The sequence below is a fragment of the Cariama cristata genome, unplaced genomic scaffold (genome assembly GCF_000690535.1).
Source record: "Cariama cristata isolate BGI_N322 unplaced genomic scaffold, ASM69053v1 scaffold13649, whole genome shotgun sequence".
NCBI lineage: Eukaryota > Metazoa > Chordata > Aves > Cariamiformes > Cariamidae > Cariama > Cariama cristata.
This window is the reverse complement of record NW_009634119.1, coordinates 27,239-52,169: the sequence shown is the minus strand read 5'-3', so window position 1 is coordinate 52,169 and position 24,931 is coordinate 27,239. Positions and strand designations below refer to the sequence as shown.

Sequence of the window (24,931 nt, the reverse complement as noted above, 5' to 3'; positions counted from 1 at the left end):
GGCAAAAATAAAAACAAAATGCAAAAGTTAAAAGGAAAGAGGAAATTCTTCCCCACCAGCTGGTCAGGAAAAGCATCAGGGTCCTCAATCAGTGCCCTCCCCTGGGGGGACTCTGAAGTGCAGTAAATGGAGATGAAGATGACAATGATTTCTCATCATTATTTTCCTCTAGCACTAAACACTTCTTGCTAGTACCTCCTCAAGCGCTCTACTATTTAATTTAGCAACACTGTTAGTACTGACCAGTTATGCTAATCAGGTGCAAGTGTTGCACATTAATTCACTGTTAAGCTTACATGCAGATATATTATTGCATACTATTTTTGAGTATTTAAATGTCTGTTATCTACTTTCCATTAGACAGGTAGTTTTTGTACTAAAGATCTCTGAACCTCTAGATACACTATCTAGAATAGTATCTTACATGACTACATACAAACTACGGTAAACAAATTTTGAAAAAGGTTGAGGTTTTTGTTTGTTTTAAAACACCTCTCTAGAAATAAACTTTCCATCATAGCACCCTGCTTTAGATTAACCCACAATTTGTGGATTTTTTTCCATACTAGTTGCAAAATCCTAGGATGGCTGTTCTGCAGTATTTTTCCATCAATGGATCATTCGTAGCTCTTCTGCTACTCTGACGTAGTGAGCAGAGCACCACATATGTAAGACTGAGATGCTTTTTCATATAAAGTATCTGTTTATCTGTTTTTCAAACAGTATCTGTCTGTTTACTTTATAGAACATGATAAAATATGGTACCTGCAGCCAATACAATTGAGCCCGTAAGCTTCTTTGGTGAGGTGACTGTTTGAATTCAACCTGAATTCCTGACAGGAAGTTGCGTCGGATGCTGCATCTGACTGGGAGACGCATTTCCATTGGAACCTTACTAAAATTGACCTGGAAATATAAGAAAGTAGAGCTAAAATACAGTTTAATTAGGGAAATAATAAAATGTTAGGTTACTAGTAAACAGAGTAGCAAATAAAACCTTCATTTTTCCTTATGTTGTGATGACACGGCTACTAAATTGGCTACTCAATCCAATTATCAATATGGAGTGTAACAAAAACCACCTTAGTCTGGTAAGCACGTTACATTGCAACTTTAGTCGCCCCAAGCAGGAACCTCTGTGTCATCTTAGTAACTATTTCTTCATGAGTTATATATTACACTGGCATAATTAAAGATATTTACACGCATTTGACTACTTACCCCGTTGATGTCTTTACCTTGATCTTGAAACATTTAAGTTATGAGAAGCAAAGGGAAAAAGCTCTCCTTTATTCCAAGTCAAATGTAATGCCTTACAGATACAAGTTTTTGATACCACGTACTTTAAATGTAAAACTTAAGTATTCATACAGCTGAGGGTATATACGTTTTTCAAATGAAAGGATGATATAAAAAACAAGCCTGATTACGGTACTATAAAATGCCTGTATTTTACTTAGCCTCTTCAACACATTAAATTTATTCATGGAATACAGGTATGTATAATTAATGCCTGAAAAAGCTCAGGTAAGTGAATTCATTTCAAGACGCTTTGAAAGCTATAGGCTTCTTTATCATATCAAATCATGGGAACTGCAGCTTACTAAGAAGCTAAAACCAAGATTCCTGCAAAAAATTTAAGTTACATCAATGAGAATACAGGCCCATAACTAACATGCAGATATCAAGCAATCTTTTCTACCACACAAAAGCAAAATTCTTTGAGATTCTTACTTCATAATACAAAATACCTCAATACTGCCTCAGTATTACTTCAATACAAAAATATTCTACTGTATAAAATGTGAAACTATTAAAAAAACCAACTTGCTTTTTGTTTGTGTTTCTCTTAACACAGCATCTACTTTTACATAGCAAAAAAAAAGTCTGTTTTAAGTGTTCCACATGCGCTGCAATCATTTAAACACTGAAACCTCAAAACATACCTCAGTATTGCTGTCTACTTTATGCCAACCTGGAGCTTGGAAAGCACTCTTACAAAGATACTTTTGATAGGCTTGTTCCAACAGGTTTATTTGCTTTTGATTAAATGGTTTCCACTTTTGCCTTGGTTTCAGTTCCCAAACAACACCAGAACTGCAAGACAAATAAAAGGTTAACAATTTAAAAGTATTTAAACCTTTCCTATGCATGCAAATCATGTAAAAAGATACTATCCTAATTTTTCAGGCTTAAAACCCCTATTGTTTACTTTTTATTTAGTAGAAGCTAAGAAAGAAGGCAGTTAAATCCTACTTATTCAAATTGCACAATAGGAATAAAGGCAGAACTTAATTTTACTTTAAAAGGTTTCACTTATACTAATTTCATTTGAAAGATGTCCCCTTCAACTCAACTGTATTGTTAAAATTATAATTTGCTGTCACATTTTTGATTATTCAAAGGAATATTTAGGCTTCCACGTGCAGTACCTAGTAATTCCTATATAAGAGATTTCTTTTTTATTTTCATTGTTAACAAGAGAAAGTCCAAGACTATGGATTGACAAGTTTATTTCTTGATCAGGTTGCTCCAGCTCCTCTGCTTGTCGTGCTTTAGAAACTAATGCAACATCATCTGTGAAAAGCAGCACTCGTTGGCGTCCATCCAGGAAAGACACCCAGTGTATTTGAGTATTTGCATTGTAAGGGAATTGGCCACATTCATCCTGTATTTGGGAAAAAAAAAAAAAAAAATTACAGGAATAAATCCATGATGTTACTGTATGTTTATAAGCAAGCAAGTTTACTGGCACACATACAAACCAGAACTCAGTATTTTCCTTGTTCCTTCCGTTTACTGCATCATACTGATTTGGTGGCATCTTGTATGCCAACACCGGAAAGAAGGTTGGGTTTTGGTTTTTTTCCCCTTTTGAAAAGTAGGCATTCCAGCAATATTTGTGAATGAGAATAACACTGGAAATTGTTAGGAAACAAAGGCTTTCACAGCAAAAGAAAAGACTTAGAATTGTAGGTGATGAGGGACGAAGGCATTAAATCATATACCATGAAACAGTAAAACCAGACAATGATTAAGACCTCTGCTCTTCAAATGCAGATATTCCTTATTTGTTAATTTGTGAGGCAAAACTGAGATAGTTAAAGCCTTTTTCTCACAAGTCCAAAATAATCATGAATGTAACCATAATTATATGCTAAGGAAATCAGTTTCAAACTAAAAACATTTTGAAATGTAAAAAATCTGACCCAAGAAAGTGCTCATACAGTAAGGCAACACTAATTGGTTAACTGTCAGTGTTCAGCTCAGAAACTAAATCCATTCCCAGTATAACTGAAATACAAACTTGCTTTCCTGTCCCTGCTTTTAGCTACTAATATTTTCAGTTGTCTCATCTTAACTCTGTCCCTAGTCAACAGAAAAAAACAAGCCACCTCTGAAGAATTCACAGTTTAGTAAAAGGTGTAAGAGGGCTGCTATTTAGAGACAGACACATAGGGCTTTATTTAGCCTACACTCCAGTTAAGTGAGAAAAATCTTGCTCCATCAATGCCTGCTTCCCCATTCTTTAACAAAATACTTGCCCAGTCTTATCCTAGATTTACCTCTGCTTCTAGTTACAGTCTCCCTCTTTCCCCAACTCATTTTCCATCTTGCCTATTGTTATTTTATCCAGACTTCACACATTTTCCTATTTTAATATTGCAGGAGTTACAAACACTGAAATAGCTCTTAGTGAGCAGCTCAGAATTTTCTGCTCCATGCAAGCATTTCCCATAGGAAGACAGCATCAGAACAGTCAGAGGTTTTCTCCATTTTTAGAGAGATACTTAAGCCAAATGCAGCACTGCTAGAAAAGTGGCGAATTATTCATCCTCTGTACTATTTAGATACATCCACAGCTCATACACTTTATCCTTCTTCTTCCATATCCAAGAAAATCATGGAGAAAATGCAGGTTGGAGTTTGTGTCCAATCCTCCAATTATATTCATCTAAACATCTAAAAACTTGCCATTTGAGAGTAGGCTCAAAAGTTACAAAGATGCAAAGTTACTGAAGAAGCTTTCTCCCAGATAATTTTAATTTTGTTATAGTCCTAGATTGGTTCAGCATTTACTTCTCTTCTGAAATTTACCTTAAGTAGGTCATGTTCACCAAAATTTTGAGAGTAACCCCAAGTCAATTTTCTTGTTTTAGTTGGATCTGTCCATGCAAACAGGCATACTTGCTTTGGTTTCAACTCCATTTCCTCTTGTAATCCACTGCAGGTTAAAATAAAAGGAGTCAAATGACAGTTTGACATTCACTGGTTAAGACCACTGATTGAAGTGGTGCAAGCAGATCAGGGTTCTATATACTCCACTCCTCCAGCCTCCTGGGGTGAGGTATGAAGGGCCTAGGCATCCACTCCAAACAAGTCCAGTTGTAGCTAGGCTCTCGGAAAACTAAGATCTATACTCCCACTTTATTCCCTCCACTCTGTCAAACTATGAAGACTGCTTAAAAGCAGACAAAATACTTCACTGAAAGAAGATAAAGAAAAAGGTTATTTTTATGATGATAAAGAAAGGGGGTTTTCTGTTTTTCAAGGTACCATAATGGTAAGAGAGAACTACTTTCTTACAAAGGACACCCCCTGGTTAAACTACCAATGGTGAATTATTTCTTTCACATACCTCTGTTTATATCTGAGAGAGTCCCATGAAGTATGGTTAACAATAAGAGCTGGAGCAGCTCCCTCATGGTAATCTGAGAAGCTTATGAGAGTAGAATGCTCAGAAACGTTCACATCTACCAGTAAGCCTCCATTCTGGAAAGAAAGTTAGAAAGAAAGTTCAATATTTGTTCTATGCATAAATTGAAGTTAGAGTAGACTAAATTGTTATCTTTAGACAAGTCTTTCACCAGCCTCTTACAAATGAAAAAAGGAAATGTACTGTACATTATCTAGTAACAGTAAGCTCAAACACATTGGTCACTGGCTTAAGAGAGACATCAGTAGCATCCACAAACTATTTGTTGATTTAACTTAATTGAAAAATTATATTCAAGTTAGAACATTTTTCAGAATTACTTTATTTGGCTAAGTTCAGTAAAAAGTATAGGCAAGAATTCCCTTCACTTTCTGTTGCAAAACTTAAAGTTACACTTAAAAACTGCAATTTGCTGCATACTACTTAAAAATCTGAGATGTTACTCTAGAAACGTACTGAAGTTTTTAAAGGTATGACAAACATAGCAATAGCATATTAACAAACTGACCACTGAGCAGAAAAGTTCTGTTGATTAAACCTCTAAACAAATCATCATAAGTCTTTCCTCTAATGGCTTTCAAGATCCTGCTTTCTTCCCATATATTTGTAAGATATTTCTGAGATACGCACAGCACAACTTTTCTCATTTGCTTATACAAAGGAAGTACCTCATGCTTTCCCTTTTGGATAGTCTCTTCAGATAGCTTTCTTGAATGCTTGTCTACCAAGATAAATTGACTTTTTTGCTATGCTGTAAGGTCTGGAGCAGAGGCGGGAGGGGACACATCTACCTTTGAAAAAGATGATCTTACAGATTCTCCAGCTCACGGAGGGATGCGAGAAATTATTTTTAGTGCTCTATAAAGTAGTAGTAAAATCTCACAACATAAAGGACTAGAAAGGATTCTCTTGCAAAGCTGGGCCATCTACTGTCTTAGAAAAGTGAAGAAAAAATCCCACTGTTCTGATTAAATGCATCAACAGAACACCAGATTATTGATGACACCTTGTTCCAAAAACATTTTTTCAGATTGCTTCAGCAAACTTGGGAGAGCTAGATTAGATTATCCTCACAGTCACTTGTATTTCAGCTAATTATGACAAGCATTATCTCCAAAGACTTGCCTGAGCATGCTACATTTATATATACATACCCTAATACTAGGCTAGGGCAAGTACTGAAATAATTAAGATTCTACTAATCGAATCATAAATTAGTTTAGCCATAAACTGTGTCTCTCCAACATGTATTAGCTTATCAAGAAAACAAAAAATACTTTCTATTTTAGGATAACTATTTGAACAAACTGAAGGCACCTAAGAAATACCCTATGCAAAAGGCCAGATGTTAGAGGCATAGTATACCATTTCTAATTTAATAGCAATAGAGTTGTTCAGCTTCCTATAAACTTGTCAAAACTAAATCAACTTCACACAGCTATGAAAATATTAACAACATTGCAAACTTGGTTCACAGCGGTTTTTGTGCAACAGAACTGAAGTGCAGTGCGCCAACACCTTAAGGCACAAGGTTTCAATCCTGATGATCTTGGGGAGTCAAGCTTTAACTAAGTTCAATACCATAAGGCTAAAACGGAGTATTATGAAGAGACCACACAAAGTCAGTCTCACCAATTCTTCCAGCCTCAGCAGAGTACCATTATCCTGGGCTTTAAACAGGAATGGTTTGGATGAGTTTTCATAGCCAACTACTCTGACACAAAGTTCACCAGAGGAGGTTTCAGGCCAAAATGGAAGACACTGCAAAACAAGAAATATGCATGACTTTAACAGTTCATATATGTTCAATATAGTAAGCCAGCAGTAAAACAAGCAGTCCCTTGTGACTAAAACTATTTCAAATGCCTTAGTTCTTACCCCAGTATCTACTGATGAATATCTCATCTACATTTAGTAAATTATCTAAACTGAAGGACTTGATTTTACCAACATATGCAACCTGTGCTGTTCAAGTTGCCCTGAGATGTGAAGTATCCACACCATGCCGTCAGAAGTGACTGAGCTACTATAAGAGAACTGCTTTTTCCTTAAGTAACAGCTAGAGAACAGTTGTTTGCCTACAATAACATCCAAAGGAAAAAACCTGAAACTTTACCTCTGAAGTTGAGATATAATTCCATTTATTAGTTGGAAAAGAGCCATTAGGACCAATTTCTCCAACTTCTAGTTCCAGAGAAGATTTGTTTGCTATTGTGTAGAATGGAGTGAAGGTAACTATCCTGGTAAGGTTAAAACTGCTCATTTTGATGCTAACTCCAACCTGTTGAACAAGGACAACTTGAGCAAACAATCAACAACAAGCTTAAGAGAAAAGTCAGGATGGAAAAAAAGAAGAGCCAACATTACTCTAATTACAAAGGCTAGCACACAACACTCCTTTTCTGAACACCTGTAATGAGAGAGTCAAACAGCATGCAGTAAAATTAGCAAACTATGCGACACAATTAATGGTAAAGAGACAGTTTTAGCTGTAGCATTTTGGGGGAACATCCAACAAGAATCCCTCTACAGTAAATCAAGACAACCTAAAATGAGCATATCATCAGTGATCAGTTAAAGAGTATATGGAAGCACAACTCCCCACATATCGGTGTATTATTATAAAGTGTATTCTTTATTCTGCTTAGTTGTGGAAATGTAGTCTTAGACAAGGCTGCTGAGTGAAGATCTAAACACTTGCAAACAATTACGATTTTTTAATATGAACTCTTCTCTCCACCGTGCAAGTTCACCATTATATTTTCGAACAGCCTAGTACTACATCTGTGTTATTTAAATCATATGTTTATGAATTACACTGAAAGTCCTGTTGGTGAAACTACTTGTTGCCAGGTACAGACCTGAATAGCTAGGGCATAAAAGTTATTACCCTAGATGGTAAGTATTTCCACGATTTAAAAGCAGTGTAAGTAGTGAAACAAAGGCCTTCAGGAGAAAAAGAAGTCAAGCCAGAAGAATCCCAAAAGAGCATCATAAAACACAGAAATCTGTCTTACCAGATAGTCCATGTTATTAGCTGAACACCTGACACATCCATAGCTTCCGACAGTATCAAGGGAAAAGCTACTGGACCAAGTGCTAGTTGAAATACATAACTGGATCTACACACAAAAGAGAACAACATAGAAAGTACTTCAATAAATTCATTTTAATTCTATACTTCATGCACTATGGAGTGCAATTATATTACATGTAGCACTATAAAGATAACACTTCAGTGCTTTTAAGTTAAGATAAGCTTAAGCATGTAGTATCAGTATTCATATTCTTATTAGTCTGTGCCCAAGTTCTGGGAAAGATGTTACGGCAAAAGACAGCAAAATAGAGGGGTCCTCATTGACTCTTATGTTCATGACAGCACACACATAGATGGGGAAAAAGAGCTATAATTTCATGGTGCTTCAGAAACTTGAAGAGGGGGGAGAAAATAATCAGAAGAACATCTTGTAAAAATTGTTTCTTCAACCATTTCTTCAACTACTGTTGGGTGAAAAAAGATATTTAAAAGGAAAGAAGGGCCACTTCAGAAAAAATCCTCTACTACAGTACTCATTTGACCATGCAAATATCACATCAAAACAAAATCAAAACCAAAAGAAATATGTTTAACATAGAACAGAATATTTACATTGTGCATTTTAAATGTCAAAGTACCTAGTTGAGTAAAACACAAGCCTGTGATTACTCTCTATTCAGTGGAAAATGCCTCCACAGGAAGATTCAGAGCAGCCTTCCCTTTGACTATAAAGGGAGTCTACACTCTTTAATGTACATATATATATTAAATTCCGCTCCCCAAGAAAACAGTTTTCTGGTAGGGTACCCACTGAGTTTTCAGGACCTAACCACTCTTTACCATCAGCCAGCTTCTGGCCAGGATGCAAGTTAACCAATGGGATGCAGTGCAAGACCTGGAAAAAGTTGCAATAGACTTTTTGTCTGCCTGCCTTCCCTTCTACCTAGTCCAAAAGTATAATTATGAAGAAGAAAGTGGTGGTCAGGTGAAAGCCTATAGATTGAAATACTACCCAAAAAATTCCTTAGATAAAATGTGTGTGTGTGTGTGTGTATGTGTTTTCCCCTCTCAGAGCAGGATTTTAAAACACCACCACCACCTAAAATAAGCGTACCTTATTTTTACTAAAAATATTTTTCTTTTTAAAGGAGAACAAAACAATATCTCTGTAGTCCGCTGGATGCTTTACGTGAATGTCTTCAGCTCGATACTGGAGAATACGGGAAGTCTTGTTGATTATCCAATAAGGGCTGAACACAGACAAGATCATACGGCTTCCAATTCGTCTAGTATGTATGTAAATATCCACTGTCATCACTGTCGCAGAATGGGATGTGAAACACACAGAAAAAAATTCAGGCATCCCAGCACAAATTTTAAGATGCCCATTCCAGTCTTTGCCTTGATATTTTATCAACACAAGCTCCATTATTTCTCCATTGATTCTTGAATGAAAAACATCTGCAGCACTCCCTTCTGTCAATTCACGGGCTTCTGCTGTTCCCTGTAACAAAATTATAAGAGGCAAATTAAGTTTTTAAATATATAAAATTCAGGTATTCAAAAAAAATGCATTTTATTCTTCTCTTGCAGGATGCAAATGTTTCAGATATCTCAGTACCACACACCCCCATCTCCAATCACTTTCACTTGAGCTTGATCCTATGAATAATTTGAGATCAATCGCACTTTTCTTGCAGGACAGTAAAGACTGCTTAATTCTGGATTTCAGGAAGGCAAACTAGTTCCAATGTATCCCCTGTTTCTGTTCCCTCCCTCCCTCCTCCATGATTTCTAATGGATTTTGGCAATGAGTTCGTATTCGTATACTTACAATACTGGGTGCAACATTGAATTGCACTGTCGTGCAGATTTACAGCCAGAACTTTTCACAATAAGGAACACCCAAGGCAAAAAGTCTGCAGCTGTGCCATATCGTTTAGTAGCACAGCTTTCCTCAAGCAGTAGCATCCCACAACAACAGCTTCCCTAATTTTTACTGAGAAACAGTGTATTTTACTGTATTGAACAGTAGCCAGGCTTGATTAGTCGAGCGATGCGAAGACAATAAGCACATACCCATCTATAGGTACAGTGACTTCAGAAACAGATTTGAATTACTGATTTCTACCTCCTCAAACAAGGCAACAGCAGTCTGTTCTACATGCCGGGACTCTCGACTACTGAAGTACAGTGAAGGTAAGGAAAACTGAAAACAGTGCCATTAGGATGGACAGAAGTGAAAGAAAGATCTAAATGAATGCCACAGCCAGTTATTAGAGTAGGACAAAACAGAACAAACTAGAATGGATAGTTCTAAATCCTCACACCTTCTTCATTTATTAAAATCACTTGGCTTTCATGAAGAAATACTAGATACTGAAAATCCTGAAAGAAGAGGAAAAGAGACTGCATCACATCCTGCAAAGAAATCTTTCAATTTGTGCAAGGGAGACCTCACAATAGTTCTCAGAAAAGAATCAGTGTCAGAATGGAGAGAAGTTATGTTTTCTACATAGAAATAGAGCTCGAGAAATTTCAGATGCTTTTTCTTATGCCTCTCCCTCCCTGTGAAATAAAAGATATCGCACAAAACACAAACAGGATCTCAGAAGAATGTAAAACAGAAAGATCAATCCAGTACAGGATTCATATTTAAGGAGCAAGGCAGAGCTGGCCAGGTACACCCAAATTAAAAAAAATTAATCCTCAAAACTCCCAGAACCAATCCATCACCTGACACACTTATTTACAACAGAAAATACGAAAAACAACGTTCAGTATCTTCCATGCTACATTCACCTCCATTTCTAAGTAAATATGGTCTTACTTAAAATCAAGTAAATGATTTATAAATAAAACCATAAAATAACTTACCTCAAGTAAATATCTCATGGAATATGGTAAAAGATTCCTCACAGTCAGTGTAGGGTAAAGGTGGATAATGTAGGCAGGATCCCACTCCTCTTCATAAGTTGAAATAAAATTTAGTTCATCAGGTACAGCTGTTGAGCTGATTATTAGAGGCAAGAAATTTGTCTCGGTGGCTGGGCACTGTAACAAGCACTTTACTTCACTGCTCCTATGTAGCTCTTCCCTCCAGGCAATGTAAGTCGTGGACTCTTGAAACTGACCCTCTAACATTCCTGTCGGTCGAATGTATAGATGACACCTATGGGAAGACGACAGGTAATGGTACATAATAGCTTTGCATTGACAGCTAACTGCACTCTCTTTAAAGTAATTGTTAACACTCTGAAGTACTTTTGCAGCACACTAATTACATAAAAAAGGTAGTATTATGTTTTTTTTAGCCCAGTCAGAGTTCCAAGTCCAAATTTAAGCGTCCACTCTAATGCTCTCTTTGTGCATCAGTCTCAGAAAGATTAGCCCTACAGAACAGAAAAAATGTACCTGTATGAATGTAAAGGAACATGAAATTCCTCCTCTGGCTTGGATATGCCAATTGGTTCCAGTGACTTGGAGTCTCTAGCCAGCTTATAGATCATAAATGGGATTGAGAAATGGTTCTTGATCTAGGATCAAAATGCATAATTTTCATTACATTTCTATGGTACAAATTTCTAAAGGAAAAAGTACAAATAGCAACAAGGAAAAATAACATTAGTAGATTTAATTAAACTACTCTGGAACACAGACTGCTATGCATCTTAGTAAGAAATACAATTCTGAAGAAGAACTATATGCAAGTATATGAGAAAAATATGCTACTTTTAAGTTCCATCAATTGAAAAACATGCTTAAAATGCCAAGTCACATAAAAAGTACATATTCCTACCTCAACGTTGAAGATATTAGAAAGCCAAATGTTAAAATGAAAAATCTGATTTCTACTTTATCAGGAAGACACACAGATACAGAATAAAGATAAAAATTCATCTAACAAAGAGTAAAATACTTAATAATTTGCCTTTAAGTAACTTTTTGGAAAAGTATGATATCAACAAAAAAATGCATTAAGGAAGAAAAGCAAAGTCACTCAGAGAAGAGCACTGCTTTCAGGCTTTTGGTTTCTTTAGTTTTTGGGTTTTTTTTTTACCTGCAGAGGAGATCGTACAGTAATAACTTTATTTCCTTCTGTAGCATCTATCTGTACAACGATCGAGTCTGAATGATCAACAAGAAGGTTTCTTATGTCGTACAGTCGTCGACCTGGTTTGGCTATGGGAATGTTTACCACTTCTTTATATCCTTGAAGTTCTAATCCACAAAAACATAAAAAAGTCTTAATTAGGCAAAACAAATGACATTACCATTTTCTATTTGAACAATACTTCAGCTCCTCTAAACTCAGCAACAACCAGGATCAAAGCACTCTCTGTCAAAAGCATCTTGAAATGGTATTTGAGCACCACTGAAGGAAAGTTTTGAGGTCAGAATACTCTTGAAGACCATAACTTTAGATTATGATTTATACAAAGCATGATAAATACACCAAACAGTAAACAAAGGTATTTGTTGGGTGAGTTAACAAAATGCAACACGGAACATGATCTTTGTATCATGGCCAAGTACCTTCATATGGATGGGACAGAAAGGAAAAACCCAGAAGATTATATATTAGCAGTTATTATACCCTGTTCTCCTAGGAGTATTTTCTGGCAAAGCTAAAAGCACAGTAAAATCACAACTGCCCTCAAGTAGGTGCATAACTACAGAAAGCCAAATGGTAGTAGGGACATGAGAAACGAAGATCCAAGCCTATGTCCCAGGGGTCTCTAAGATGGTCTCTCAACGACTCCACTAGAATGTCTCCCATTTCTTCCAAGGAGGGAGAAAAAATATTGTACTTTTCACTCTCTAAAAAACTGAAGAGAAGAAATTTTACAACTTTCTAAGAAGCTCCATAGCTGGTTCAATTTTCTTTTAATTGCCATCAGTATTCAAAAGTAGTTTCAATACAATGTACTTCACCTGAATTTTGATCATATTGAATTTAACCATGTTGACGCCCCATATCTTCCCATTCTCAACATGTCAGGACACACAGCGTTCCCTAGCATAATACCTAAATTTAAAGAGAAGATGGAGCTTTCTTGTCGGTACAATGCAGATAACTTTCCGCGCTGGGGCACTTCAAAACCAGAGTATTCCAGCTCCATGTTCTGACCAATTTCCACGTTGTTCATGTTTTCTTTTTCAACTGAACCAACTATCCGAAAATTGGAGCTAGGAAGCACTTTGAGAGGAACACCTAGGGCGTTTTTCACTATGAAAGGTGCTGTCTCTTTAAAGGAATAGTCAAACGTGGATGCAGTCCCTTCTGAAAATGCCTGTAATTAACAATATATATAATACATCATACACAAATAGCCACAATAACATATACATAAAGTCTTTAAAAGATAGCTCCCTGCAATTATAGTTTTAAAGAAAAAAAAAATATATATATAGCAATACCTATGCTTTGTATAGTAGCACTTCAGGGAAGTAAAGGTTATTTCCAGAAAATTTCATTATTATTCTGTGATTTGGAGCAAATGTTGATGCTACAATAAGCATTCATGCTCCTCATAGGGAATTTTTTACAGTTGTTGGGTTCAAAGGGACAAATAAGCTCTGGGACATAGAAGTCCCAAACATATTCACCATGTACATACTTCACATTCAACCACAATTTATGCTTACAAACATTTGTTTGATTACACAAACACCATGGTAAATGACTGCCAATATCGGCTTACAGTATAAGCAAGTACTGACTTAGAGAACTGTTGCTTATTTAGAATTAAAAAATAAATAGGCATAAGTCACATTCTGTAAAAATACCTTGATTTAGTAACCAAAATGATTATGGGAGGAAAAAAAGGGAAAAAAAGCCTAGGACATTCATAAGTACACCTACTATCACGAGAAAAATAGAGAAAAAAATATTTTTAACACACTGGACATTCTACTTCTACAGCTTGAAGGCCAATTCTAAAATGCACACTATTCTTCGTATTCTATTAAGGAGAAAAGATGGAAGGGAAGTAAATTTCTCTTCTAAAATTTCAGAAGAATTGTAGGAAATAGTTGTGTTTATTGGGGGGTTTTATTTTCATTCAACCTGCTTGTAGGACTGTTCCTTAGGACCTACCTAAGCACATTTGCTCTTCTAACACAGAAATTGCTTGTTTCAAAAGTTGGCGCCACCTTTTTGTTAACCCTGAAGGACTAAGAGTAAAACTCCTTAGCCCTGCTAGATAACATTCATCAGGGCTGCAGAACAGTCATTAGCTTGTGACTGGCAGCACAGAAAGTTCTTTTTAAACAAAAAAAAAAAAATCAGAACTTCCTACAGAAGCACATAATTGGACACCTTCTGCCTGTTAGGACTACCTTGGCTAAATTACTGAAAACAGCAAGACAGCATTTGGATATTGTTATATTCATTGTATCCTGTGAAGAGATGTTAACTGCAGTTTGTGGCTCAGGAAGAACAATGAAATCATCCCCAGGCATCAAACTTCTCTCTTGGACAGGATTAGTCTTCATCTAAAACAAAAATTTCATGAGGCAATTATGAACACATAGATTACTTTCTCATATGTTAAAAACAGGAAAAAACTTGACCTACACTTGACAATTGCACCAAGCAAAGGAAAACCTACTTTACCTTGTAAATCTCAGACAACTTACACAGAGAAATTTTATACCAACATTGAAGGCAAGCAAGTTACTTTCTTTCCTCTCTTTATGTGTGGTTACATATTACATTTTGCCCATGCATTGGACAATTAACATTATTCAGAAAAACCTTAAGATGTCTAAAGACTACTTTTTTTTTTTTTCATGTGAAATTGCATAGCTCCCTCAAAGCAACAGCATTTGAAAGGTCAATGTTCTGTCACATAAAACTTCTGAGAAATAGTTGTCTATTCAAACTATTTCACATAGTTTCAAGCACGTTCACATACTTCCAGCTTTAAACTCCATTGCTTCTTTCCTCCTTCAATTCGTTCAATAAGCGGCTCCCACACTGCATAGGTTTCATTGTAATAATGAATCTAAAGAAAGAATCAAAATTAAATAAGGCATCTAAAAATAGAGAACTCTGTTCCTTCCAATAGCATTTAGTATGAAAAACAGTAAGAAAACAATCAATCTTCATTTCACATTTTGGAGGACTAACATTAACTTCTAATGGCTCCAAAAATTATTACACAGAAGTGTAACATATCATACATTTTTCATAAGTGACATAATTTTTGAAGAAGTGACTACCTGGCTTGCTTTTAGAGCAACCAGACAGACTCCATATCTTTTTAACACCTTCACTTAATATAATTGAATCTCTGTCCTCTCCTACACCGTTTGAGAGAATGACTTTGAAATCTAAAACCTCAACATCACAAGTACTTCATTGTACTATGAAACAACAATTAGTCTGAGCAAACTTTAGTCTGAACCTGGTCCACTGGAACAATTCATCTAACTCATAACCTACACCAAGTTTCTCACTTCCCTTCAGCCACTGCAAATCTGAATAAGAGTTGTGTACCAAATAGTTTTGGATGCTCCCTTTCAGCTATCTTCCTCATCCCTCCCCCTATTCTGTAACCACAGTGATTTCCCCCAGTTGTATATGATTAGGCATACATCTTCCATACTCTATTATGAGATGTACATCTAGCAATGAAAGAAGGCTACTTGTATATCCAGTACAGAACGGAGTATGAGGCATATTTGATAAACTAACAAAATGTAACTAAAATGTACTTAATCTATTGCACAGAGCAACTGCACATCGGGTTGTATGAAATCTTAACATGCTGCCTCTGTGAGTGACTTATACCATCTTGGAATTTACCATATCTTGGGGAAAAGAGTCACAATAGCCAGCAAAACAGACATGGTGTGATTACAATCCAAGATGCAGAGAAGATTTTGAGAAAAGAGTGTACCTTTTATCTTGCTAATAAACACAATGCTAGAGAAACAAAAAAGGTGGACAGAAAGAGTTAAATATGAATATTCATCTAAGCCAAACTCCTTTTTCATACAGCAAAAAGTGAATATGCAAAAATAATAGAGAAACAGAGAGGAGCAGATTATTCCACAGTAGCAATTGCCATTAAAATCTCCTATTGATTGCAAAGTTACTGTAAAAACTACACTGTGCTTAGTCATACTTGCCTGACTACTGAGGAACCTATAAAGAATTGCAATTTAAACTACTTATTAATTTAGCACATAGAAAGTGTACTAAAAAATTATTCGAACATTATGAAATGTGTAGAAGTGTTTTAAACTGCTAACAATTTGATTCTACATACCTCCAGTGACATATCAGCAGTGACTTCCATCAGCGAGGACCAGTTTTTAAGGACACCTGAAAACATGGATTCTACTAACAATAAAGGGACAGTACGATGTCCTAGGCCACATTCCAAGGTGATCTGAACTGATTTTACTACAATGTCAAATTTCTCTTGTTTCAGAGTATGTTCACGGTCCTTAAAAGCTTCTGTTGCTTCTGTGGCGACATCAACACCAAGAAACCAAGCACTGCACTGATCTATAGGCTTTACTTGCCACAAATTCTCAGAAACTTCAGTTGCTCCTCTAGAATCCTCCTCTGTTGGTTTGGGTTTTATGGCAGCCATAATGGTCATCACAGTATTCAGAATTATTGGTGAGATCTTGAACAAAATAAAAAAAAAATCCTTTACAGCTCAAAACATTTTAAAACTGATTAGCATACGAAAAACATGATCGGTAGAAATGGTAAATAACTCTTGGGTTCTTCATACAGGTACACAGCACTAAAGGTCCTTATAAGAGACACAACTTAAATTCCAAGATAAAAAAAACACAATTCATTCATGGACCTCCTCTTATTTTCCTCTCCTATAAAATTTCCCAATTCTTCCCTCAATCCCACAGACTCAAGAACAAAATTCTCAAATTGGAATTTCACTTTGACTGATATGTGGGACTCCTATAACAGCAGTCAATATCAACCTTTTGCCTGCTACAGTCTAAAATGTGAATTTATTTTTAAGATCTTCAAGGTGTTCAAAAAAGCATGTTTGCAGGGTTATGTACACCATTATTTCAACTAGCAGTACAGTACATCTGTCAAAAGCTTTGTGCTTTAGGAACAATGTACTATTGCTTACAGTTTAAGACTTCACCACTGACCACCTTTTCGGATCACAAATGCAGATTTGTGAACTTCTTACAGTAGAATTAGCAAATTACATTCAGAAAGACCTTTACTATAGACACAATTATTAATTTACCTGTTAAGAACAAGGTTTTTCACTGGTATATAATTCTGGAAATCATGTTAACAGCCTTAAATTTACATGCACTTGTGTGCATGCTCCCGCTTATAAGTCTCTCTGAAAAGAAAAATAGTGGTGGTGGCAGCAGGAGGAAGGGTTGTTTCCTAAATTTAGAAGAAACTGGTAGGAGGAATCCTAGTATCAGAAGTATTTAAATTAGTCCTTTTTTGCCAAGAGGCTGCGAAAACAAGGAACATGTAATGATTTTTTCAAACACAGAGCAGTTCTAAAAAGGATAAATGCCTACTTCTGGAATTAAACTAAACAGCAAAATAGAAATTTTTAATAGCAATACATAAATTAAAAAAAAAACCACCAAGCTACAGCTTGAGAAACACACCTGTTCTTCCAAAGACAGTTTTAATATTCTTACCTTTACAGTAAGTTCTTCTATTGTTACTACCACAGTTTGTAACCCTGAGACATGCATCATATTTTCCATGACCAAGGAACATGGTCGTAACACCTGAGTGAAAAATGTTATTTGATTATTAAGGTAACTCCTGGAACCTAACCTTTTCAGATGATCTCGTATTTTTTCATGCCCTAGGCCAAAGGGATGCTGATCCCATAAAACAACACATTTCAAAGTAGCAGCATTCTTTCCATAGCATTACTGTGCTTCATTCCAGCATCCGAATTTGCACAAGAGCAATTTTGTATTAGAAGGTTAAAAGTTAGTGAAATAAAAGCTTTTGACATAAGGCTTAAAAACAAAACAAAAACCCAACACACAGATAGATTGATGGTATCATCGAAAAAAACCGAGATCCTTAAGAAAACTGAATACATAAGGAAACATACAATGTGCGAGATGAACCACACAGGCCACCTTTGTGGCTCAATGCTCCCTGCCTGGAATGTATAGATGAAGTTCCAGACAACATGCTGATTGGCATACTCTACTGCAACAAGTAAACCAACAGGCAGTAGACAAAGTTGCAGAGAGGTATTCTTAGTATTCAAAACCCCTCATACAATTTCTTCATTAAGAAGCTTTTAATTTAATTTACAAATGCACTATACAGGTTTTCGACAAAGCTATGTGATGAAGTCCTGCACCTACTGATAAACGATTCACATTTAAATGGCATGACACAGTTGCACAGTCCCTTCCTATCTTCGTAATAATCAATGATACGAAAACTGAATTTTCTGAGTGCTATGGATATGCCAACTAAAGGACATGCCTGCCGACACTCTCATTACTTTTTTCATTACGAAAAGCAAGTTTTCTTACCATAGTAACATTCTTTTCTTGTTTTCCTTTGAGAAAGGCACAGGCCAACACTTTGAAGCCCTTCACTTGAGCGGTCATCCTTTGTGCAAGCTTTCCAGATGTCAGAGAAAAGTCACATTGGAAGGAAACTTTTAAGGCCGGGGCATCAGCACTGGTCAAATTAGCAACAAATACAATTTCTGGATCCATGATCACAGCTTTTACTGTCGTATTTGGCCATACCGACATTTCTGTGAAAATAAGTAAAAAAATCCTTGAATATAAAAGGTTTGAAATCATTATTATGTACCTAATATCTAAACCATGCATAAAAAATTGTTACATAATTTTAGAGGTACAAATTTAACAAATAATGTCTCTGTTTTCACAGGAACATTTTGCTGAAACTGAATATTGCACAGTGTCCAGAAACCAGCAGCAAACTAGTCAGAAGTTTTGTTTTGAAGAAACTGTTTGTTTCAATATTGTAATATTTTCAAAGACAGTATCAGCTGTATACACAGTAGGCAACCTAAGCACTGGCTCTACAAAGTCAAGTTGGAAATAGTTATCTTCTGGCTCAATATCTAAAGTAACTAACTTCTTTGGAGTGAAAATGAAATCAAATTAGCAATACACAATTTCTTGTCTGAATATCCACTCAGTGCCTAAAGAGCAGGAGAGAATCGTATTATATTTATCTCAGTTAAAAGCAAGACTCTCTAACCTAGCGATAGATCAAGTCACTTGGGTTCTCGATACTAGGCAGTACAGTGGTGTGTCACCCTCCTGCACGCTAGGACTCATTATATGGGTTAGTCATGCCTAACACTTACTGGAAATACCAGAATACCACACCTATGCAATGGAACAGGTGTCAAGTTAAGGCTCGGTGGATTACAGGAAAAGCAAAGAAAGCTAGGCATCATGTGTTGCAGCCAGCAACACATCTAGGTAGTCCTGAGCAGCCCCTGCAAGTGCCATTTTTCTAGAGTGTGTGTCAGCCCCACCTCATCACAGGACTCGTGCATATCTCCAACAAGGGAAGAGGAGAGGAAGTGAACTGCTGACATCACTAGGGCAATTCATAAAACCTAAGGCTCACTCCTAGCACTCTACCAAGTTCCCCAAAAGAAAGAGAGGGCTGTTCAGAACCAGCTAGGTAACACAACCCACAGATTAGGTCTCACCACAACTCAGGTAAGCCTAGCAATCACTTAAAACCAAACAAGAAAAACTCAGAAGTGGTCTTTCTCACCCTTGTTTCATCATGCTTTACCTCCAGTCTTCAACCAAAAAGAGGAAAGCTGTTCATAAAAAACTTAGTTTTCATCAGTGAACTAAAATAATAACCTATAGTTTCAAGATACACAACTTGCAGAAGTAAGGATGAGACATTCTTCGCCACTCACCTTTAAAGAGTAAGTTGTTCTTTTTACTTCCTTAACTACTATCTACCTGGGTCTTTTTACCCTAAGGATGTTTCCTTTGCAATATTACATGGGTAAAAATCCTGTTTAGCATGAGTGATTTTCAGTATTTAGCTCTGCTGGAGAACACAACTCCACTACCTAACACAACAGTTTTAGAACTACTGCTGCTTACAACAATCTATGGTATCAGTGCCCAATTAACACATTAATGGAGAATAAACTAATTTCTTAAGTCTGACAGCAAGACAGCATCTTGAAAACTTTCGGATGATTTATTTTTAGTATGAAGTCTGTAAAGGAGGGGACTGAGGGTGGGGAGTGGAAATCAGTTCTACAGACCTGTTTCAGGCTTGGATTTCCCAGAAGCAACATGCTTTAATTGGAACTGTGCAGATCTTTCAGTTGAGGATGCCGGCATTGAGTTAATGAAAAAATCTGCTACTGTCAACAAAAACTCCATACTGGCACATATGTACAGCTTGTCAAGGACAGCAATGACTTCAGTTCCATTTTTATCCTGCTTGTAGCTTATATCTATCATAGAACTGTCATTTGTGTCATCTTTCTTGTCTATCATTCTGGAAAATAAGTTTAATAAGAAATATTTCAAACATCATAACACATAGATCTAGACAAACAAGAAGTAGCACTATTTTTTCTCCCTGTGCCATTTATAAATAAGAATTACAACATAAGCAATCGGTATTTCCTCTAGAAATAAGAGGGTATAGACTTCTCTAACAGAAGAGTAATTTCAAATTGTGTGCTACAATTTTGGAACTACTTAAACAGCATGTAACAATCAGACTAAAGTTTCAGTGCACAAAACTAGCTGAGGTTGGTTGCTCTCTACACAGCTGTTACACAGAGTTTACTGTAATACTCAAGCCTCCCAGGCATTTTTCTTTTGGATAACCTGGAAAATCAACATATAAAATAAGAAACTTGCTTAATATTATTAAAATTACATCATTCATTGCTTTATTGCACAGTATGACAGGCAAAAACTGACAGCCCTACTAAGTTTTGTCAATCGCATGCAAAGCAAAGTATAGAACAAGGAAACAGTCTTTACCACAAATTGCATGGAATTTTTTTTAATTTCTGATACACTCAAACCTACCTTGCAGTCACATTCTGAATTCCCTCTCTGACATCATCTAGGGTACATGCCTTGAGTTTAACATCAATATCCATTGAGCCATCTGAAAACATCTTCCCCGATGATGCCATGAGATGCAGTCGGAGTTCACCAAGGCGTAATTTGTCACTATGCAGCGAAAGCAGAGACTTCTACATAATGAAAAATAGTAGGACTAGTTATCACAGAACTAAGTAATATGCACATTTCCCTTGCTGCTAGCCACATGCATTTTGATCCATGAATTGAAAGATCCAATTAGCCTGTTGCTGTCATCAGTCCTCCAATCATACAAATTAGTTCAAGAAACTCACTGAGAAAACAAAAACCAATTTGGGTTGCAGTAAAGTTCTATCTTCACCGCATTTCTACTGGTTGCTCAGAATATGTAACTGAAGGATAATCCATCTGAACTCTGAATCTCCTAGCAGAGGATCCTTCTGCTCCCATCACACTAACTCATTTACAACCAGGACCTCAACAAGAAGCAGAAACGATATGAAGAAGAAATTAAAATAAAATCCCATTACAATGTGTTTCTTCCCCGTGAGGCTCATTTCACAAGAACTTTTTAAAATTATACACCCCTCATACAAAAAGTACCACAAATTCCTCCATTATAGTTATTTTAAATGCAAAGCTACCACACATTGACTACATACCAAGACTTCTAAAACAAGCACCTTCGCATCTGGACAAAGCATATTAAGTCATAAAAACAAGGCAACATTGCACATCTTTGTCTTCTGTTTTCAGCACAGGAAGGATGTTCTTTATTGCTCACATTCAGGAACACGTAAGAGCGAAGTATGAGCCATGTACACCTTAGATCTGCTTACTAACTATATAGGCACCATGTACAGAACTAGCATCATCTAGGCTAGCAATTCCTGCTTTTCAAATTTTCATTTTTATTTTGGATAACCGGAATCAAGGCTTGAATGACCAATTGAAATGATGGGTGGTTTTGGTTGGTTGGTCTATTACTTTTTTTTAGTGTGATTTTTAGAAATGCACTTACATCCTTCAAATTTCGGACTTTCTCTGCCCATAAAACCTCAAAGTTCCAGGATAAATTGCATAAGATCCAATAAGGCAAGCATTACAAAGCCAACACAACAAATGAAACTCCTTGTTTTACTATAATGACTTCTGTTCGTGTGAGAAGCCTAAGTTCCCCACCCCATCTGTATGGTAAAAGCTTTGTCACAAACCTGATTCATATCACTATTGTAGAGAGTTACTGAAAGTGATTCAAAGTTAAAGTCAAATTTAAGCGTTGTGTAACATTCTGCAGAAGACTGAACTGTAGAAACATTTTTTTGTTCAAAGGCAAGAAGAGGACCTGTCAATGAAAAGAAAGTATTTTTACATTTCTTTAGAACACTGGGCTTGAAGGTAATTTTCTGGGTTTGGGGTTGGGTTTATTGCTTTTTTGTTTTGTTTTGGGTTTTGTTTTTTTTTTTAATTTAAGTCACAAAAAGAGGAAAAGCTTTAAATCCAGAAGACTACTCGGAACGTTTTTATTTACCCAGTATCACTTTGTTCTGCTCAATACATGCTAAAATTACCTAGCACAGAGTGGTTTAAGAACTTTAAAAAAAGCTGTCATTAATTTACTGCAGTTCTCCATTCACATTAATGAAGAACAGCAGAAAGCACCAAGACTGCTCAAGGAATTTGCAGTACTATTCCTTCCAGTTTCTTCTCATAGTATAGCAATTGAACTATTGGTTCAACAGTGATTTTTTTGACATTGAGAATGTTAAGTTTTGGACAAAAAAAAGATTTTGGCAAAGTGTCAACAATATTTCATTCAGACACATACACTGTTTACATTAACACACTATTTGAATACTAACAATATCCTCAATCATTATAATTGTGCATTAACATTCTGGGGTAGATGGTTTGGTGGTTTTCTTTCTCAAACCACCTGCAAGTTATAAGAGTCATTGATATAGACTGAAGAATACCATCCTATAAAAGATGAATCACAAAAAACATGCTGCAAAAACTTCTGACCATCAACAGCTCACACTCCATGTATGTACATATATTCTTATTTACAGCTTTTCATGTACACAATACATATGTAACAATTGAGAAAAAGAATTTATTTATACATATTTAAGTGCTTCAGATAAATATGATGTTTGAATTTGCAAATAGCCCTCTGCCTAAACATGTTCAGCTTTTGAATTGAACATACCCTCACAGAAATCAGATTCACTTGGAACTTTCCCTTTTTTAAGTATCTGTGTATCTTCAATGTTCTCTTGCACAGTATTTGGCCGGGCAGATGTCCCTCCAAGGTTTCCAAGTAAAATTCTCATGACAACAGTTAGATCATCTTCACTGAGTGCAACCTGTAAAGTGAGAAACCCATAACTTCATTTTTGGTGGAGGTATTTCTTTCCAACACAGTATGCAAATTTTGAGAAGAAACAACATGCTGCTTCCACCATAAACAAGCTGTCTAGTCAAAGTCTTCCTGGCCTAGACATCCTAAATAATTTGCCCATTTTTCCTAAAATAGCATTTGTTACTTGTTATGAGCAGGAGTTACAACAAGAACTAACACTCTGCATGATAAATACTTTCTAGTCTTGTAAAGGCTCTTTGCCTCCTAAAACAAGGAGTAATTGATGATCATAAGCACCTTAACTCAGTAATCCAGAAACATAGCCAGATGACATTAAAGCCAAGATTTACATTGTATACACTAAAGCAACCGTCATCCAGTAGGTCTTTAAAGAGTTAATGAATCTGAATCCTATTATAACATAACATGATCATGAAAAAAATAAGCAGTACTAAGGAACAAAATGCAGTCACTTAGCCCATAATACATACTGTTAGAATATTTTTTCTCTATTTAATTTTTCTTACTAGTACTCCTTCAATATCTTATTCCTCTGTGCTTCACCAGTGCTACATTTGGCCACAGCACAAATAAAGGAATGAAACAGGGCTCATGAACAACTATAAGGCCCCCCAGTCCATTTTTACCCACTTAAACCCATATGGTTAATGTAGGAAGACAGAAAGTCAAGCCCTCTCTCTGCAATGCTACCAATCATAATTTTGAACTGTTGTATATTAGGGATCTATATCTACCCATTTGATTTCTAATAAATCTACTAAACACTCAAATAACCCGAATATTACAAACAATCTAAAATCTTAAATCTAGATTTTAAATGCTAACTCAATAGATAACCTCAATGACTTTACTGACTGTTGAGTCAAAGGATAGCTCCAACAGACCCCCTGAAAAATAAAAATAGCTTTTATTCCATATGTATGCAGCTATACCGAAATTATTCGTTACACAATTATCAAACTCTAACAGATCTATAGACTGGACAGTCAAGCTGGAAGTCTTTTAGTATTCTGTAAAGAATACAAATTGCAACAAGTTTACAAGCTCCTTAACAAGGGTAAGTACTATTCTGAGAATATATGTAACTTTTGATGTAGCTCTGATTTGCCATGATATTACCTGCATTGGTTTTAGGTCTCCTTTGATAGCAATTGTTGGGGTTTTATGATACCAAGTTGCTGCTAAATTTCTCTGGACCAGCAAAGTCAAACTCACAGGACGCAGAATTTCAGAATCTGGTTGAGAATCTGTGGATATAACGCACCTACAAAAGACAGTGAAGTAGCTGAGGAAAAATATTTAGTAGTTGCAGAATCCCAGATAATATGATACTAATCTAGCAGAATTATGGGCATACTTATTTTTAAATTAATAATAATGTGCGCTTACATGCACTTATGCCCAGGTATGCACTTAAGATGAACTTAGTTACTGTCCTATCGTTCCTTTCTTTCCAAGAAATTTGAGAGATTTTAGAAAGGGACACATGTCCACAAGCACTCCTAAACTTAGTTTGGGAGTGGGGGGTAAGAGTGGGTTTGTTTGGGTTTAGTATGTTTTAATTGCCTATCATCTTTAAATAACAGAACAATGCTGCATATGAAACATGGATCCATTTTCTTTATGAACACTTTTCAACTCAGAAAAAAACTCCCTGTATACCTTGATAATTTCAAATCAGTTAGCTGCACATCCATGTTGTCAA

The 24,931-nt window shown here is 36.0% G+C and overlaps 1 protein-coding gene across 1 annotated transcript in view; it reads right to left on the bottom strand.

The window, feature by feature from the left end:
* VPS13C (vacuolar protein sorting 13 homolog C (S. cerevisiae)) overlaps positions 1-24,931 on the bottom strand; it is a gene marked incomplete at its 5' end in the record, with an annotated part of 73,792 nt that overhangs the window by 22,060 nt on the left and 26,801 nt on the right. Inside the window, 24 exons of the mRNA XM_009707048.1 lie at positions 766-906; positions 1,947-2,097; positions 2,433-2,668; positions 4,099-4,225; positions 4,640-4,773; positions 6,350-6,478; positions 6,834-6,998; positions 7,735-7,839; positions 8,869-9,258; positions 10,632-10,926; positions 11,169-11,290; positions 11,815-11,975; positions 12,784-13,048; positions 14,097-14,252; positions 14,675-14,764; positions 16,034-16,399; positions 17,421-17,513; positions 18,288-18,517; positions 20,039-20,277; positions 20,823-20,992; positions 22,055-22,185; positions 23,053-23,209; positions 24,346-24,490; positions 24,889-24,931. Coding sequence (XP_009705350.1) covers positions 766-906; positions 1,947-2,097; positions 2,433-2,668; positions 4,099-4,225; positions 4,640-4,773; positions 6,350-6,478; positions 6,834-6,998; positions 7,735-7,839; positions 8,869-9,258; positions 10,632-10,926; positions 11,169-11,290; positions 11,815-11,975; positions 12,784-13,048; positions 14,097-14,252; positions 14,675-14,764; positions 16,034-16,399; positions 17,421-17,513; positions 18,288-18,517; positions 20,039-20,277; positions 20,823-20,992; positions 22,055-22,185; positions 23,053-23,209; positions 24,346-24,490; positions 24,889-24,931 — 4,241 coding nt within the window. The remainder of the gene's footprint in view (positions 1-765; positions 907-1,946; positions 2,098-2,432; positions 2,669-4,098; positions 4,226-4,639; positions 4,774-6,349; positions 6,479-6,833; positions 6,999-7,734; positions 7,840-8,868; positions 9,259-10,631; positions 10,927-11,168; positions 11,291-11,814; positions 11,976-12,783; positions 13,049-14,096; positions 14,253-14,674; positions 14,765-16,033; positions 16,400-17,420; positions 17,514-18,287; positions 18,518-20,038; positions 20,278-20,822; positions 20,993-22,054; positions 22,186-23,052; positions 23,210-24,345; positions 24,491-24,888) is intronic.